At 36.6% G+C, this 18,969-nt stretch overlaps 1 protein-coding gene and 1 pseudogene across 2 annotated transcripts; both read right to left on the reverse strand.

The window, feature by feature from the left end:
* Nucleotides 1-2,270: 2,270 nt before the first annotated feature.
* On the reverse strand, nt 2,271-13,142 carry LOC126787266 (DNA replication complex GINS protein SLD5-like; annotated as a pseudogene).
* A 1,575-nt stretch (nt 13,143-14,717) lies between these two features.
* Nucleotides 14,718-17,788, reverse strand: LOC126788576 (ABC transporter G family member 32-like). 2 transcript variants are annotated; one of them, XR_007671386.1, is made up of 5 exons: nt 17,483-17,788; nt 16,431-16,583; nt 15,670-16,071; nt 15,222-15,547; nt 14,718-14,884 (listed from the first exon to the last, which is right to left on the reverse strand). XR_007671386.1 is itself a non-coding variant. In XM_050514577.1 (5 exons), the coding sequence occupies exons 3-5, from the start codon at nt 15,970-15,972 to the stop codon at nt 15,314-15,316; spliced, it is 441 nt and encodes a 146-aa protein (XP_050370534.1). In that variant the 5' UTR covers nt 15,973-16,071; nt 16,431-16,583; nt 17,483-17,788; the 3' UTR covers nt 14,718-15,313. The 2 variants fall into 2 exon arrangements, 1 of the variants encoding a protein (XP_050370534.1); XM_050514577.1 differs by having other exon boundaries at nt 14,718-15,547; nt 15,670-15,835; nt 15,932-16,071.
* Between the last annotated feature and the right edge of the window lie 1,181 nt (nt 17,789-18,969).

Genomic DNA, 18,969 nt, shown 5'->3' on the forward strand with positions numbered 1-18,969 from the left:
ATACTTGGTGTATCTTGTCCTAATTAATATAGCCTAGTTAGATAAAGAATGCTATATTTTCCCTGATTCATCAAGATCTTTGTTGCAATGCCTATATATAAGGCTCTATGTTATCATTAAAATCACAGTTATTTCTCTTGAATTCATTCTACTGTTTCAGTCTCATATATTTTGACAACAGAAATTTGGTTGAATGCTTGAGTTAAGCTCATTTTTAATTTGTATTATTTTAAGGAAAAAACTTGCGTACAAACTAGTATGTGCGCTTGCGTTCAAACTCTCATTTATTTGCACCCTTTGGGAATATACATACACGATTTTAACCGTTCAAAAGTTTAGTTTATTACTAAAGATCATTTATGTAAACCCCGTTTATTACTAAAGATCTTTTAAAACCCGTTTTCTGTGGAGCACGACAATGTACCTGTGTGATACCATTGATGTAAAGGCGCGAAATCAATTAACTTAATTATGAGGTTTCCTCAATGAACAATTTAAGTCGTCTTTTGTATCCTCTACTTCAATTAGGAGTGACTGATCTGTCAAAATATTTTGTATACATATATATATATATTCGATATGCTAGGCCTAGATGTAATTGTCTTCTTTGTTTCAAACTTGTTGGAGATATCGAAAATACATAGTCGTACTCTGTATATATATTTCCTAAGCTACAGAAGAAAACCACAAAACCCCAACTTTGTGATCGATGAAATCGCTATCTCTCATGAGGAAGACAAAGTCGTCCATAGGACTACAACACAATCAAGGACGAGTATGAAAACAGGAAGGAACTGGTCTGACCTGCCATTGGAGCTGTTAGAATTGATCTTGAGAAGACTTGCTCTAATTGACATTGCTCGCTTTAAACTCCTCTCTTCATCCTGGAATGCCGCTGCAAAGTCTTACACCTCCGGCCCGGTTTACAAACCCTTGGTGCCTCAAACTCTATAGCTCATGCTCCCTCCAGAATGCGAAAACGTCCATACTTGCCGCTTCTTGAGCCTCTCAGATAAAAAGATTTACACCTTCAGGAACCTATTCCAAGGTTTCTCTAAAGATGACAGGTACTTGCTGGGTTTGTCACACGGGTGGCTGCTGATGTCGGACTCGAAGATACAAAAATCAGTACACCTTTTTAACCCTATCTCTAGGGTTAAGAATTATACTCCCACCTCTAGGATTTACGGTTCTCAGAGTTTTCCTATCCTCAGACCCATCTCGCAACAATGCCTTTTACGTTGTGGTACAATACGTACGCGTAAAGAAAAGACAGAAAAGATTAGCATTCCATAAGCATGGTGATAATGGAAACAACACTACTTGGACTGAGTTGGATCCTGCACATAGAGGATTTCCTGACTTGATAATTATCCATAACAGCCTTCTATTTGGATTATCAGAGTGAGTCTCGAAATCAATTTCGATATGGGATTTTGGTGGAAGATATCCTATCAAAACCATCGAGTTCCAAACTCCATAATAGGTACCGCCAAAGTTGTAAATGTCATTTGGTGGAATCATTAGATGAGATATTGCTTGTGGAGAAAGAATTTCGAAACTATGAGGTCTATAAGTTAAAATTTACTCCCAACAAGGTGGAATGTTTGAAGGTGAAATGTTTGCAAGATCGGGCTTTAGTCTTGAGTGAAGAGGAACCAACATCAATGTCATTATCCACTCTGGATTTCCCAGAACTTAAACCAAACTCTATTTACATAGCCAGACAACATTATGAGAGTCATAAACAACGTAGGCATATTCAATTTGGAAAGCAAAGGTTTTAAGACCTATTATACATCCCAAGGCACCCAAGGGGATTGGCACCGAGGATTTCTTTGGATTGTTCCTAATCCATGTCAGCTGGTATAGGACACTTCTCCAATTTATTCAGATATATACTAGAACGATCACATCTCCAATTTATCCATGTCTGAATATGGAATTTGCATCTATATTACACTACGCCTCGTTTTGAATTCGAGAAAATTAGAAATGTACACACTACAAATTTATCAAATGAGTGAAACTTCACTCCATATATAGAACTTTTAGTCAGCATTTAACAATTTTCTCCAGACAGAATCAGATTATGTGAAACACATACAAACAAGTCGTCTCCGAATTTTTGAGAAGACAGGTTATACACTTTGCTTTCTTACTTTTTCATATCTTGTAAAGCCAATATCTCCAATACGTTATATCATACTGTTCTTCTTCTAGTAATGAGGCTATTTTTTAGTAAAAGCAAAAAAATTACGTAAACAAGATCGAGAACAACTATATTTCAAGTTTTCAACAACCGTCAAATAAAACTACAAAAATTGTTGCTCAACAGGTCACTTCCATGACTTACAAATCGTTAGTTTCAGAACAAGCTTGTAAAGCAATAGAATGGAAAAGATACTGTAAGATCATTACACCCCTACGGTGCTCAGAATAAATCAATCCTCCCTTCCTCTACGAATCTCTTTATTGCTTTGTAACGCACAAAGTATAAAACATCAGGCTCCATTTCGAAAGGTTCCTCCAAAGGTCTCTGGTTCGCCCTGTCATAAGGACGTTAAAACCCCGTAAGTGCAAGAAAAGACAGAGAACGTTTCAATGTAGAAATATATATTTATGAACCATCACTTCATTCACTTGCCTGTCATCTGATGGCCATCTTCTTCATTGTCCTCAAGCTGAATATGTCCGAGATAGTATTTGGTTTTGCACACAACAAACGTGTCTAATTGAGGCTTTGCCACTGGAAGCCAAAGATAAGAAAATGTATCAAAATCCAGAAATCAAATCTGTTCAATTTTCAAGTACATGCTTTACAGAGAGAAGTAAGAGCGATTCTGCAGTGAGGTGTAATTGTAATAACCCGATTTTTCGGGACGATGTTGGTTTTATTTAATTTCTATAAGTTGTAAAATTCATGTAAACGACTTTTGTTTGCTTAGCGAAGCGGTAAATCGAACACGGAAATATTATCGAAACATTTAAATTAGGAAAGCGTTACGTTTCCGCGACGTGAAAAATCGACTTTTATTCTGTTGATCGTTTGCGAAAACTTCCTTCACGAAAGTTGGAGAGCTCGTCGATACGAGTTCGTGGACATGTCACGTGTTCGAATCGGACGTCGGACGTAAAAGTTATTAATGTCGGAAGTTAGTTTCGATTTTAGAAACGAGTATAAAACGACATTTTTGAGATTAGAGTTTCCATAATTGGAAACCCTTTCTCTCTCTTCTCTTCCGCCTCCCTCCCTTCTTCTCTCTCCTTCAGAATTCCTCTGCCACGATCCGACAAGCTCCGGTCTCCGTGACACACACCGCCGGCCCAGGAAGTGTCGTGCGACCCTTCGCAGTCGACCCCGAGGTCGACGCACCTCCTCGCGCCGCCGTGAGCCTCCGCGCTCCAACCCGAGATCGCGAGATTCATCGCCATCGTCGAGCACCACCTTCGGCGACGCAAGGGCACGGAGGAGAGCATCTCGACGCCGATCCTCGCCCTTGGAGCCCTCTGCTATCGACTTAGGGGCAAAACCGCACGATTCAAGTCCTCCCCGAGGAATCGAAACACCACCGACAATCCAAGCTCTTCCGGTGCCAAATTGGAGTTCTTAGCTTCGATTAAGGTATGAATTGATGTAATTGATGGATTGGTTGTGGATTTTTGGTTATTTTGGCTTGATTTTGTGGAGATCGGAGAGGGAGGAGGAAGGAGAGGGTACCGCCGCCTTAGGCGGCGCGTGTGGGTGCGTGGAGGGGGTAGGAGGCCCACGTGCGGCGGCGCGTGAACAGTGTTTCCGAAGGGTAAATTTGTAATTTATTTTTACGTGCGGTAAATGTAAAAGTTATTTACGTACGGTAAATGTAAATTTATTTTACGTGTGGTAAATGTAAATGTAAATTACTTTCAGTAAATGTAAAAAGTAATTTCATAAGGGTAATTCAGTAATTATTATTTACTGAGACATTATTTACATTTGAATAGTATTCATATGTACAGAAATACGTAAACAGTATGTACACGTACATGAATACGTAAATAGTATGTACACGTACAAGAATACGTAAATGGATGTTTATTTGTACAGAAATACGTGAACAGTGAATTCGTGAACAGTAAATTTGTGAATAGTAAATACGTGAACAGTAAACTCGTAAAACCATAAATTACTGAACAGTAACATATTATTACTGTTTCGGCATTTAAAGGTTTACGTAACGATTCTAAATTCTTTTCTTATCTTTTCAAGGTGATCGATAAATCAAGGAAATGAATTACTTTCGGAAATTGTGGAATGACGCACGAGATTATAAGGTGAGTAAAATCTCACTTATTTACGAATCTACCCTCGCGGAGGTTCAAGATTATGCAGAATTTTAAAGAAAGAAATATGACACGTATATGATATAGTAGAATATATATATTTGTATAAATGGTAAATTGGTACATATATATATAGTTTGCTATATTATATACTGTTATGATTTCATCATGAATATGTCATTTTGATGACGAGATTTATATATCGAGCATGTGATTTGAATTGTACAATATAATGAGATGAATATTGTACGTGGTTTTAGCATTGAGATTTGTTAAAACGTTTTTGTCTTCGGACGTGATTTGTCTTCGGACGCGATTTGTCTTCGGACGTGAATTGTCTTCGGACGTGAATTGTCTTCGGACGCGATTTGTCTTCGGACGTGAATTGTCTTTGGACGTGAATTGTCTTCGGACGTGAATTGTCTCCGGACGTGATTTTGTCTTCGGACGTGATTTTGTCTTTGGACGTGAATTGTCTTCGGACGTGATTTATCTTCGGAAGTGATTTTGTCTTCGGACGTGATTTGTCTTCGGACGTGATTTGTCTTCGGACGTGAGTTGTCTACGGACGTGATTTGTCTTCGGACGTGAGTTGTCTTCGGACGTGATTTGTCTTCGGACGTGAGTTGTCTTCGGACGTGTTTTGTCTTCGGACGTGTTTATGTCTTCGGACCAGTCTTCATACGTGTTTGGCATGTCGGAACCTAGCCTTTGGCCGGGCGAAAGTTACGATACAGTTAGAGCTCTAGTCTGTCTACCGGAGTACTGCATGTGAGGTAACATATGGGTTATCGGCTCATGAGTACTCATATTTTTGGATGTTGGGTAGCAGGAGGTTGCCCAATATCGGCGGTGTACTACGTGAGGGGTAACTAAGGTGTACCAGCGTTCATTAGTACCCGTATTATAAATGTATTTGGGTAAACAGATGGGTTGCCCAATTTCTCATGAGCACTTTCATTTTCATAATTTTTTTGGGATAACCAGATGGGCCGTCCATTGACTCATGAGTGCATTTATATTTGATATTTTTGTGGATTTCCGTATATATTGATATGCGAGTTTTATTGTTGTTTTTACTCATACGAGCTGTAAAGCTTACCGGGTTTGTGTTTACAATCCCGGTGCACCAATTCGATGGTGTAGTGGATAACTCTGCAGGTGTGGATTAGCGGGAATTGACGGACCGCTCAGAGGACTTGAAGATATTCAGTTCCAACTTGTGTGAGGATTTTGTGTGACTTTCTTGTGAGGTTTTTGTGAGGATTATACATTTCCATTTGTTATAATGTCGAATTATAATTTGGTTTGTAATAATCGGTTTAACTAAGTTGTATTTTGAACTCGGATATGATCCGCTGTGGCATTTAAAATGATTTCGATTCATTGAGATTGTTTTAGTGTTTTCATGACTTCGAAATTTGAGTTTCATGCTCGAAATTTCGGGGTCGTGACAGTAATGGATATAGTTCAGCACTGGAAGTGACTCTAAAATAGCCTATATTCCAGACGGAGAGAATGAAATCTATACATGACTTGGGCATAGAAAAGTTTCAGACAACTCATGCATTGTTCCTCTGATAAAGTTATCAAATGCAAACCAAAATGGCAAAATCAATGACATAAAATCATTTTTGGTATAGTTTCATGGACGATCAGATCAAATAAGGCTTCAAATATCTTTACCCACACAGTAGCTTGTAACTAGAGCTACTAATGCTAATGGACAGTATTAACTATGTCAGATTTTTCCTCGGCACAATGTCTACAGCCAATTTAATTGTTATAGTTACCAAAAAAGTCGGAACTGTGAAAACATTGATATCTTGACTGATCATAAATCTAAGACTGTAAAGTAATGTCTAAAAAGCTACCACAAAACCAGATATCACAGACGAAAAAGAATTTACACATTGACTAAAGCACTGGATGGCCAGTATTTACAGAAATTAAAGGTGATAGATGTCAAAATCACACGCCCACACACGTACGAAAAACAGAAAACACATATATGCATGAAATCTGGAAAGAAGATTATGTGTATACCCATGTCGTTCTCTTCACTGATCATGGATTGCTTGAATATGACTGGTAATTGTTAGGCAATTTCGACTGAACACTCTTCAAGATGCTTCTCCAAATCAACAAGACACCGGCCTGCCACTAAAGAAATACCACATAACATGAACCTCAAGCGTAAGCTTTCACCAAAAGAGCACAAACTAATAAGCAGCTAGAGTCCTCACGTTTTTGCAAAGGCCTTCTCCTGCTTGGAGAGACGGTTGTACAACTCAGCTGTGGCTAAGATGTGAAAGATGTATTTCTCAATCTGCAAAAGAAAGCTACTTGAAAGTAAATAACAAGAATAACTAACATGTAAAACCTGTAGATGTTTCCGCAGAATTTATGCGATTACTATTTCTTAAACCACATCAAGCACGAATTGCCTAAACGATTTTGTTTTTGCCAAATGATTAGCAAGCATGGGGTGAGTGCTGTTGTTTTCTAGCACACACAAAAGATGAAGAGTCCCATTCAAATGCAATGAAAAGTTGAAAACACATGAACACACAGCAAGAGAGCAGTTAGCCACTTAGCCCCACCTTCTACAGCCGAATCCGGAGATAAGATCTCAACAAGAACTGAATCCTGTCCAAATCCATCTGGTAGAGTGATACAGTAAGTGAATCAATATCAGATTGAGCATCTTGCTCCACATTTTCTTCCTGTAAATCACACACCCAATTGGGATCAATCAATAACACAACCACTAAAAAGGACACAAAATTCATGTACTTTGTAAGAAGTAAGATCACCCACATTCCGATATAACTTATTTGACATCCAGAACTAAAAACTAGTAAACTCCTGAATAAAAAGGCACCAATAGTATAATTCAATTGCAAACCAAGATTGAATTTTTAGATAAACCAAGCAACAAAATCAGGGTTCTTAACATTTTCATTGAAACAAAAAACGTGAAGCAAACTCAAACTCATGATAGAAGCACAAAGTGTGACGTTCTTAATGTATATATGTCATATTCCTATGTTTTGTTACTTCTTATTTAGTTGTTTTAGTTTCGTATTTGTTCTTTTTGTGTTATAGTAGAGTTATGCCGAATTTAGATAAATTGATGATGAAATTGTGTAAGTGTTAGAAATCCTTATTGAGCTAGGATTCCTTACTCGACTAGGATTCTACTTTCCTATTTTCATTCATTCATATTTCTTAATCGTTGAAATTTTTTCAGGAAAGACAAATCCTATTTGGACAAGGAGTAGTGATGTTGTGATGCATTCCTAGTGAGACAAGGAGATTATGTCCAAGTTGGATAAGGAGAGGAGAGGTGGCCTAGCTATTTCCTAGTTTGAGAAAGAGAGATGCCGTGCAGCCCTATGTGTTTTCCCATTAGATTTGGTTTCCTACATCAAGTTGGATTTGGAGTACATGAATCAAAGTCCATATCAAAGAAGATTTCAACTTCCCAATCTGATTCTATCTCCTAATTAGGACGACATGAGGGCTATATTGACTCCTATATAGAGAGGCACGGCCTCATTGTTTAATGACCATCAACCTTGCGCACATACTAGCCAAAGCTCTACCGAATTTCATACTCACCCTTCCAAGAAATCCTAAAACCGATTTCATCATCCCTTCACCATTCCATTACCTTTAAGTACGATTGTGAAGAGGCTTCATCCCCTTAGAAGTCACAGCTACACCTTGTAGGATCGCTTGATTGATAAAGTGTAACCATGATTCTCTCTATGTTTATTTCAGTTTTTTTGTTTTTTCTTGTTCTTGGTTGTGTATGCGATTTATGTATTGTAAACTTATTTCGATTTTGTCTATGAAGTAGTTACTTGTTTCAAATTATATAAAGTTGCGATTTTTTGTTTTTAGTTCTATGATTTTGGTTTTTGCCGTGTACCATTCTTGAGTGATTTCGAGAGTATCTAAGTGTTATCTATACGCTTGTAGTATGATATTTAGGTTGTTGGATTTATGACTTGTGATATGAACATGTTTATCTTTTCTATGTGATTTTCGAAATTGCATGATTGTTGGTTACGTATGTGACATGCTTAATAAATTCAATATGCGTGGCTTTGGAATTACATGGTAGGATAAATATGTTAGATTTCGATTAAGACCGCTTGGGAAGAGTCAAATGTGTTAAGTGTCTATGTGTTTAGGTTACTGCTTTGGACCCTAATTGCATGATCGAACCTTAGTTATTCATGATATTGTCTCAGCATGACTCTTAAAGGAGGACTAGAATCTGATTTTCGTTAGCCTTATATGATTTGTTTTGGTGATGTATTGTGTGTTGGTTGGTTGAGCACATGTATATATTAGTTTAGGTTTTATTTTCTGTTTTGATACCGATCTGATCCTATAACAAACTTATATCTCTTTGTGAATTCGTTGTTAAATGTTTGTGATTCTATGCCCTGGTTGGATCCCCGGTTTGTGAACGATACCCTCTTGCTTTGTACTATTAACGATGCTTACATGGTTAATATTGATGTCGAGTAATCAAACTGATCAAATGGCGTCGTTGTCGAGTACTAGGATCTAACTTTTAATTTCAAATTCACTGGTCATGTATATTCTTATCTTATTTTCTTGTAACATATAGTAATTTTATCTTAGGATGTTGTTTTGATGATTGAATGAATGATTGTTGTAGGTTGTAAATCGAACGGAATAGGTAAAATCTCATTTTGTTAATATTAATGTAGAAGCATGAAATCGATTGAACAAAAATTTGTGAAAACTTTTTGAAACGAAACCTTGTATGTTTCTTGTATGATTTTTGTATTCTTTATGCGATAAAGGAGTGGGAGAGTTAGACACTCTCCTGCCACCACCAAAGAAGGCCGTGCCTTCCAAAGACAATGACGACGTGTCCTTGTCCCAAGTTGATCATGTCGTGCATGACAAAGGTAAGCTTTCTAACTCAAGTGGATTGTTTCAACTAATGTCCTTGCTCGTGTACATTCCCCAATAGGTTTGCAAAGAAGAAGAGGAGGATGACTCGAAAGAGGGGGGTTGTGAAATGAGTGAGGCAGTTTCTGCCATGCTACAAAGGAAGCTACCACTGATGCTTAACGGATCCATGGAGTAAATTAAGGAGATGACAAGATCAATTCCTAGTTGGATTAGAAGAGGAGTGGCCGTGATACTCCTAGTTGAACAAGGACGGCGTGCATGTGTCATCAAGAAAGGGATTCCCATCCGGATTGGGATTTCCAAAGTAGAGGGAGAGATGGATTCCTAGTTGAGTCATGAGAGGGAAATTCCTGTGAGAAGAAGTCCTAGTTGAAGTAGGAGAAGCCATTGCCATGTGTCATCAATGTAGAAATCCCATTCGGACATGGATTCCAAGTATGAGTGGGAGAAGGTTTCCATGTCCTTGTTGGTTTCTTTCTACCTCATGGAAAAGGATTGAGATTGCTCTATATATAGAGCACGAGTTCAACATAATTGTTGATCCTTTTTCCAAACACTCACGAGCTCATAAGAAGGAAAGGAAAGCTACCACATTTTGTTCAATTATTTCATAAGGAGACTTTCAAAGTGTGCAATAGAGGTGTTTGCGTTTCGTGAAGACAACATGTTTGCAGAGAGAGACAACCCTGTGTTTCACCCTAGATGCATCGTGTTGCCGGCTTCTAGGCATAATCATTCCCGTATGGAGGTTACATACAAAATTTTGAAGACCATGCCGCTCTTCAGAGGGTTTAAGATTGAGAAGAATGATGTCCATATATTCCTATATTCCTTTTTGAGTCGAAGGTGTAACATGCTATTCAGTCCATGGAACGTGGAGACTTAGAGTTATTGTATTTTGAGGTGTTTCTCTTCACTTTAGTTGACAAAGCAAGAGAATGGTTGCACTCTCTTCCAGAGAATTCCATCTGATCATGGGATGAGCTACAAGGAACATTCCTCAAGGAGTTCTTGCTCACTGCAAGAAGAGCAAGGATGAGAGAGATGATTCGAGCATGCAAACAACAAGATGATGAGCCCTACCACAAATACTTAAGGAGATTTCAAGAAGTAGTGGCACCATTAGACCATGACATGAACCAACATGCATTGACTAGTACTTTCTACCAAGGTCTGCTAAGGGATTATCAAGAGTACATTGATTTGTTTTCACCAAGAGGCTTCATGAACCTTGAGGTAGGAGATAGGATCATGCATATTGGAGCACTTGGAGAAAGAAGGGATAGTATGGTTTCGACGTCATGCTCTAGAGTGAGTGGTACTTCTCGGTTCTTTGGAGTGGAGATAGATGGAATGAAAGCTAGGAAGTGTGGGAACACTCACGAATATTTGAAGTCTCCAGTTGGCATGAAGAGGAAAGGTAGACCGGTTAGAGTTAAGACTACACCCACAAGAGCGGAGCACCGCCGAGACAAGATGATCAATGAAATGAAGCAATCGATTTTGGAATTGGCATTTGTGCTCACTCCAAGCAAGGGAGCAAGGAACTCACAATTGAGGAGGTGGAGTTTCAGAGCCGTGTCAATGAGGAAGAGGAAGAAAAGGACCCGAGTTTGAAGGAAGAAGTGGATTCGGATTCGAGCTAGAAAAACAGTGATTCGAACTCGAGTGACGATGAGGAGGATAATGGCGACATCATGATCATATCTTCCAATGATGAGGAGGATGACAATGTCGTGTTCTTTTAGCGGATGAAGATGAAAACGTCTAGGCTATAGACTCTAAACGTAAGCCAATGAAGGAGACATCAACGAGTATTTGCATTTTCTTATCTCATCTCTCTTTTTAATTTTTGTTGCTTATCATATTGTACATTGAGGGCAATGTAAGTTCTAAGTGTGGGGTGGGGTATACATCATTCGTTGTATTCTATTGTTTGATGCTTATGTGTTTTGATTTTGTTGTTTTTAATTTTGATTTCCGATTTTTCGATTTTTAGTTTAAGTTGTTTTTGTTTTGAGTTCTAGGTATGTCTTTAAATGCCTAGGATGAGTTGATCTTTGAATGATTGGTTGATAGATGATCACGATATTGAATTGAACTTAATTGTTATTCTTTGGTTTAGTCGATGTGTATAAATTGTACAAACATGTAGTAGATGAGGATTTTCAAACTTAGGTACATAATGAGCATGTTCCTTACTTGTTTTGATTCATGTAACCTATGTGATTTTTGAGCCATATATGTGCCTTTCTTTAGAGGGTTTTATCTATCGTTTCTTGGCTTTATAATCTCATTACATCTATTTTGATCAATTCATATGCCATAGAATTGAAATGAACTAGAGAATGCTAGAACTTACTTTGTGAAACTTTCGAAGCTTTATATCATAATATACTCTGATTTTGAAAATGATTGTTGGATCCATTTAGGATTTCCACCACTTAAACCAAAAAGTTGTATATCCTTATTTGAGCTCTGCTTGGGACACCTTAGTTTGAACCCCTTTGAGCCTACGTTAAGCATTTTCTTTCATTACCAACATGTTAATATATTTTCTTAGTATAGTTATATCTCTACCTTGTCTTTGAGGCTTGGCAGAGCCGATTCTTGGTTTTAATATGGAGTGATGATTTGATTTAAATGTGGGGTTATGCTATGTATGTAAGTATGCCATGAGAAGTATGAAAAATGTATAAAGATGTCGTGTGAAGAAGAAGAAGGAAAAATACATGATACACGGCTTGAAACAACAAACGAAAAGAATGAACGACAAGAAGTTACGGCATACATATTTTCTTTGTGAATTTGGAGTTGTGATGTATTTGTTGAAGGCTCAATAATGTTATATTTAAGCCTTTGTCTGTTTTCACAATGTTTAAAGTGAAAGATGGGTCCAACATGATGATATTTGGCCCTTATTTTATGGAGTATGGCGACATAAAGTGGATGTTTTGCTCTGCTAAGTCTTCAGGACGACCTTTGTGATTCCTTTACCCTGAAAAATGATATACATGCCGAACCTAAGACATCCCTTTTATAAAGATCCGCATGATTCTTAAAATGAGTAGCTCTTGATCTGTGGAGTTTGTTTCATGAGTAAGCATATGATTTGGGTTCATTTATGCATATGATTGGTATCTTTCATGAGATTTTTGAATTATTCACTATTTGTTAATAACTCTTGTGTATGAAAAGCTTTTAAGCATATGCCATGTTCTTGAGAGAAAAGATTCGGAGTGCATATCCTTGTGAGTTGAATTTGAACTTGTTTTTAACATGTTGAGCTTAATATCACCTTTATTTCTGACATGTCTTGTTAAACAAAATCGCATGTTTATTAACCATTGAATTCATCTTATCTATTTTCGATTGAATGTTATTCTTGATGCTATGAGTGTGAAGACCTCTGAGACAAAATGTTGAAGGCATTAGAATGTTTCGTGTGTTAGTCTAGTTGTTTTGATTTTTGTTTTATCTTTTAGTTTTCTTTTTTAGTGTTTGCTAAGGGATTAGCAAAGTTTAAGTGTTGAATCACCAGTAATTCAATTTGTCCGGTGAGCCTAGCAATCAAATCATTCTCGAACTTCAAAATCTCAGGGTCTGCCTTCTCTTGCCTCCACGCCATCTTCGGAAGCTCCACATCCGTTGTCTGAATCAACATCTCGTATTCCTCCGCTAACCCTTCTCCATCTCTCTCATCCATCAAATCTGATCTTTCCAAGTATCTGCTTCTTTATCCAAACATCTACTCAGTTACAAAACTCAACCTTGGTAATAATTCAATCAAATGTATGATTCCTAGTTCATAGAACACAAAACCCCTATCTCTCTTAAAGCATCTTAATTAAAACCAAACACCAATTAAACACCAGCACTCCCAAGAACTCATTTTAACATATAACAGCCAGGAATCAAACATCAATATTTTTCTTATTTAGTTTGATTTTCTCAATAAAACACAAATCCATATCAGATTACACTATCAATTATGTTAATAACACAAGTGATCAACTAAACAAAAAATAATAAGAGATTCAAACTGGGGGTGGAATTCGGTTCAAATGGTTCGATTTGGCTCTCGTCTTTCCAAAAACTAAAACTTTATTCAGTTTTTTTTTGTTTTTTTTCCTAGTTTCTGTTAAAAAAACAAAACTTGAATTTGTAGAAGTCTGACACATAAGCAGCTCCAAGACACAGAAACAGTTAGAAAAACTGAGGTTCTACCCTCCACCCAATAAACTCTCACCTTTTCTTTTACTAACGGCGCGTTACAACTCTGTTAGCGCGTGTTTAGGTCAGTTGAAAGCAATTGTCTAAATATCGGTATCGTATTGGTTAAGGGGTAAAACGATATATCGGGGATATATCGAAGATATATCAATATATATCGATTTTATCGGATTTCCTTATTTTCAATAAAATTTATAAAATTATACTTCAAAATGTATCAAATAAACGAAAGAAACAATACTAAATAAACTAAAGAAAATAAATACTTAATGTTTTTTACAATTAAAGTACACGAACGACACCTAATAATAAAAATGGGTATTTAAGAAGAATTGTTTAGGCTCAAAATTCATTATATATATTTAAAAAAATACAAAAGATATAAAAATTAGAAATATATATGAAAAAATGAAAAAAGAAATACAAGTTTTTTTTAAAGAGAGGAAATAAATATTAAAAATGAAAAAAAAATGAATTTTTTTAAACAATTCGAGTTTGACCAATATTTGACCGATATATTCAACCGATATGGGCAATATCGTATCGTTTTCTAAATACCACCGATATATCTGATATTTAGAACAAAGTCCATAACACACTGACAAGACGACATTAGTCAGATAAAAAGATTGAACCAAATTTGTGGCTCTAGTGCTGCCACGTTAGTAAGACTAGGATGAAGTAAACCTTCAACCGATGAAGGGAAGAAGTTTCGTTAGAAAAAATGAAACTTGAAGCAAAACCCAAAATAGCATACAGGAATTCATATACAAGCCAATATTGACAATTTCAAAAAGTGAAACTTCAAGCAGACTAAAAAAGAAAACGAAGGTATACGGTCACTCTAACACAAACAAAAATTTGAGGCTCCAAACATTACCAAATTAGATCGTTATCACTACAGGAAAAATGGTCATTTACGGCGTGCAATAGGATGGCCATTTACGGCGTGGGTTTACAACGCGCAAAAGCAGGCCGTTAAAGACCGCATCATAAAATGTCATTTTCAATTATGGCGCGCAATTGCACAACGTAAATTTTTTTTTTATTTACGGCGCACAATGCACGTCATAAATGTAATTCTGATTATAAAAAAAATATATGTATTTAAATAAAAGAGACCAATTAATAGCATAAAAATCAAACAAAATAAGGGAACAATGGAAACTTTCTTGAAAGTTAATATTCCACTCCAATGAATTAATCCTTTTAAATGTAAGGATACATATCTAAATATTTGGTCCTAATCGATCTACATTCCAAAGTAATGAACCAAAAGTATAAGTTTTACCACCGACAATCGACTTGGTCTAGTGGTACATCAAAGAACCAATGTTTCTACTCAGGTTGTTTATCTTTGGTGTCCCTATAGTAGAAAGACATTAAAGGTCAGTATGAAAGAAGTGTGTGTTTCATCAGTAAATTGAACAACAAATAAGAGAAGATATATACCACTAACTATGGAAGACTGTAAGAAATGCACAAGTGATATAATAAAGTTTCCTCACTAAATATAAAAGACTGAGGTACCTTGTAGCTTTCATGCTATGTGCAATTTGATAGGTTCCCATCATATTTATAAACAACTATATATTCAGAAACATACTTTTAAAATATTATTTCAGACATCAAGGGTTACCAAATTCCATACATTAAAGGCATTTATAAATTGATCAGTTTTAAATACAAAAAAGGCATCTCACCTCATTGAAAGCATAAAAAATATCGATGCTTGGCTGGTGGATTGTGCAGACTAGAATTCGCCCTATGTCCACTGTATTTCTCATTGTTCCCATTACAATAGTTGTTGCCTTGGCATCAAGGCCAGAGGTTGGCTCATCCATAAATATATGCCAAGGCCAGAGGTTGGCTCATCCATAAATATTATGGAAGGGTTGGCAACAAGTTCTACATCAATGGTTAGCCTTTTTCGCTGCTTAGTTGAGAAACCATTCACTCCTGGAAATCCCACAAGTGACTCCCTTATCGGTGTCAGTTCCACAAGCTCCATAACTTCTTTAACAAACATCTGCAAGCCATTAATCAAATCAAATCATATATGGTTAACAAATTTAATAGAACATTGAGCACTTAATTCATAAACTTGTACTAAGCACCGCAATGAAAACAAAATAAACATTAGGAACATACCTTTCTAGTTGCAGAGTCAACATCAGGGGGCAACTGGAGTGATGCGGAATACACCAAAGACTCGTATATTGTAACATGAGGAGAGTGTATATCGGTTTGCACACAATATCCAAATATCTGAGCAACTGTTTCTTGCTTTTTCGAATACCCATAAATGGTAATGTCACTTATGGTGCACAAGAAAATGAGGTTATAATGAATTCCAACCTTTCTAAAGAGCAATAAAGTGGTAAAAAAGGTACAGTTTCATTCAGAAGATTACTTCTTGAAGAAAGTCAGCAATTCCTTTTCTCTCACCGTCATATCCCCTATGTGGAGATCATGTTGACTAATATAAGCTGATGTCCTCTTCGGTACAAAATCTTCTATCCCATGTCAATTATATACCACTCTGCCAAAAGGCTGGAAATTCCGAGGATATAAATTGCATACATTTAGATTAGGAGAAAATTGGTTAACAAGCTGGAATTTGAAAAGAAGCAGCACAACAAACAACATATTTCTGCATTATTTAAACACTATCAGGAAAATCAGGATCAGATTCACAAACTACAAGGATCATAGACATTTGATATGTAGTTCCATTATAGTTGACATAATTCAAGTATAAGGAGAATTATGATGGTTCAAACCAGGACCATATAACCATCTCTGTGACACATTTTTTAGCATTGTCCAAACCAGCTAACACATTGCCAAGCAACAAGTTAATCAGAACAACAGATATTAATGTCACTCCATAGTCCATCCACAATATGTACCTGACTTTTGGCGGCACCATACACCTTCTCCTCAAACCTTGCAGCAATTTTCTTAATTTCAGTTCTCCCTTCTTGACCAGAGAGAGGAACATGCTTCATCAATGTCTCCATTCTTACAAGCAAAACATTTAAGAGTTATCTTCGTGTAAGGAACTGCATATGGACAAATAAAATCAATTTATTAAATACAACATGTTTACATCTTAATGAAACGAGCACATAAAAACACATTTGAACAATTCTACCTTAATGAAAACAAGAACTAGTGCATACTATAAACAAGAGTGAGGCCATTACCACATGTAGACAAAATTACATGGATTGATGATACTATATTTTCACTTTGCATTGTTCCTAATCTCACTTATCCGAAACCAAACAACAAGAAAAGGTTAAGGTCCATATCTGATTATTTTCTTTAACATGATTCCGAGTAAAACAAATTCTAAGCTTCATATAGTTATAATATATAAGGCCAATATACCCAATTCTAAACACCAAAAGCCCCATTAACTTTGTATTGTGATCAGTCCAACTTCACATAACCTCAGCTATATTCAAGTCCAACGTTGCAAATGAATTATTAAAACTCTAAAACAACTCAAAACCATAATTCAACTTGAAGATTGCAATATAATTGGAAATCATGCAATAGTCTACCACTGACCACTATCTTCTCAACAGTTTCACATATGCATCATCAAGCAATAGCATGTGTCAATCCCTACGTCCTAAGCATTTCAATATAATTGCTGCACAAATTGAATTCCGATTACATAATCTATTTCCTCATTTGCTAATAGTGAAATTCACACAAACATTACGTCTAAATGTACATCAGTGCACAAAATCGAAATTAGGTTAATTGAGTGAAGAAATACTCATAGATTCTGGAAATTTTCAAAGTAATATGAAGCAAATTCATCAGAAATTAAACACCGAGAGCAATCGAGATTGAGGCCATGAGTATTAGGATAGGTAAACTAAATCGAAGCAAACAATATTGAAAATTGAAAATTCTGAACGAAAATTGAATACGATCGAAGGCTTACGCTTATCGATAAGGTTTTCTTCATCCTCGATTGTCGACTTTCCATTGGTGGCTAGCAGTGGTGGCCTGAACAGTTTTGCTAGGCACCATCGCAGAAACCACTAGAGCAGCTTCAATTCAATTTGGAACCCCAAGTTAAACTGAAACTACACCGAAACTGAGGTATGTGTTGCAATTGCCCAAGGAATTGAACAATTGTGGAGAATCTCCGGGAAAGATTCGCCGGGATTGTCATTTGAATCGGAGATGAAGCAGAGCACCATCGGTACTGTGCAAAGCTTTAAAGCCCTAATTTCAGAGTGAGAGATTAACGAGAGAGAGAGAATTGGGCTCTGTCCGGCGATGAAGATATGAGAAGAGAGAACGGGTTGAGTTTTTGAGCTTTTTATTGTGAGTTTTCAGATTTGTTATTCAGAGTTGGAAGGAATAAATTTAACTGGTATTATGGCACAAGACCACGACGTGCAACAATGCACACCGTAAATGTTTTTAGAAAAACATATGATTTACGGCGTGCATTAAAATCATGTCGTAAATAATACTTATTCACGGGGCATGCATCAATGCACACCATATATTTTGCGTCATTAATGCTCAGTTTTCTTGTAGTTTATAGAAGATAATTGATCCCGTATCCGTCCACTCCTTGCACCCTTTTCACTCACTCTGGACTTTCTCATCTGCACATGTACAATGAGATGACATTATTAAGAGCATGTCAGTAGAAGATTTCATATGCTACTGTATAGGTATTGATATTGGAATGAGATGACAGTAATAAGAGCAGGCGTAGAAGACTTGATATTGATCATCAACAGGACCAAGATTTTGATTTATCAATTACAGTAATCAGGCAATCACTAATTCACTATAAGTATCATAAATATGAGTTAGCAATGTAGAATCAATCAGTAAAACTTAAAGTAGTTTAGCTATTAAGCAAGCATAATATTCTTAAACTCAACCACAGTCTTTAGATAGAATGATGACATAAGTATTATAACATATACAGTATAAACTTTGTAATGCACTTTGACGACATACAGAAATCCAAACATGTATTAAACTGATGAAGAAGAATAAGCATGTCGAAGACAAGAGACCCAAATTTAAAACAAGTGAATGCTTGAATCAAATAAATAACAATAATCCTATCAGAGAACAATGAGACGTAAAAGTAACACAAGAAGGGAGTGAGCAGACAAACACCAAAAGTAGAACGCAATGTATAACAATGAAACACCACGAAAGCTTGGGGCTCAAATCGAGAGCTTACAAATACGGAATTGGCAGAATCAAGGTGAAAGAGAAAGATACCTGAGAATCTATCTGAGATGAAGAGTGAATCGCATGAGAGAGATACTCAAATTGACTGAGCGGAGTCAGAGGCTACCACTGAGCGAGGCTGCGACGTTCGCTGTCAACGTTGTTAGTACCCATTTACACTATAACCCATACGATGACATTTTACAGGGAAAGGAGGTTTTT

The sequence above is a fragment of the Argentina anserina genome, chromosome 3, assembly GCF_933775445.1.
Source record: "Argentina anserina chromosome 3, drPotAnse1.1, whole genome shotgun sequence".
Taxonomy (NCBI): domain Eukaryota; kingdom Viridiplantae; phylum Streptophyta; class Magnoliopsida; order Rosales; family Rosaceae; genus Argentina; species Argentina anserina.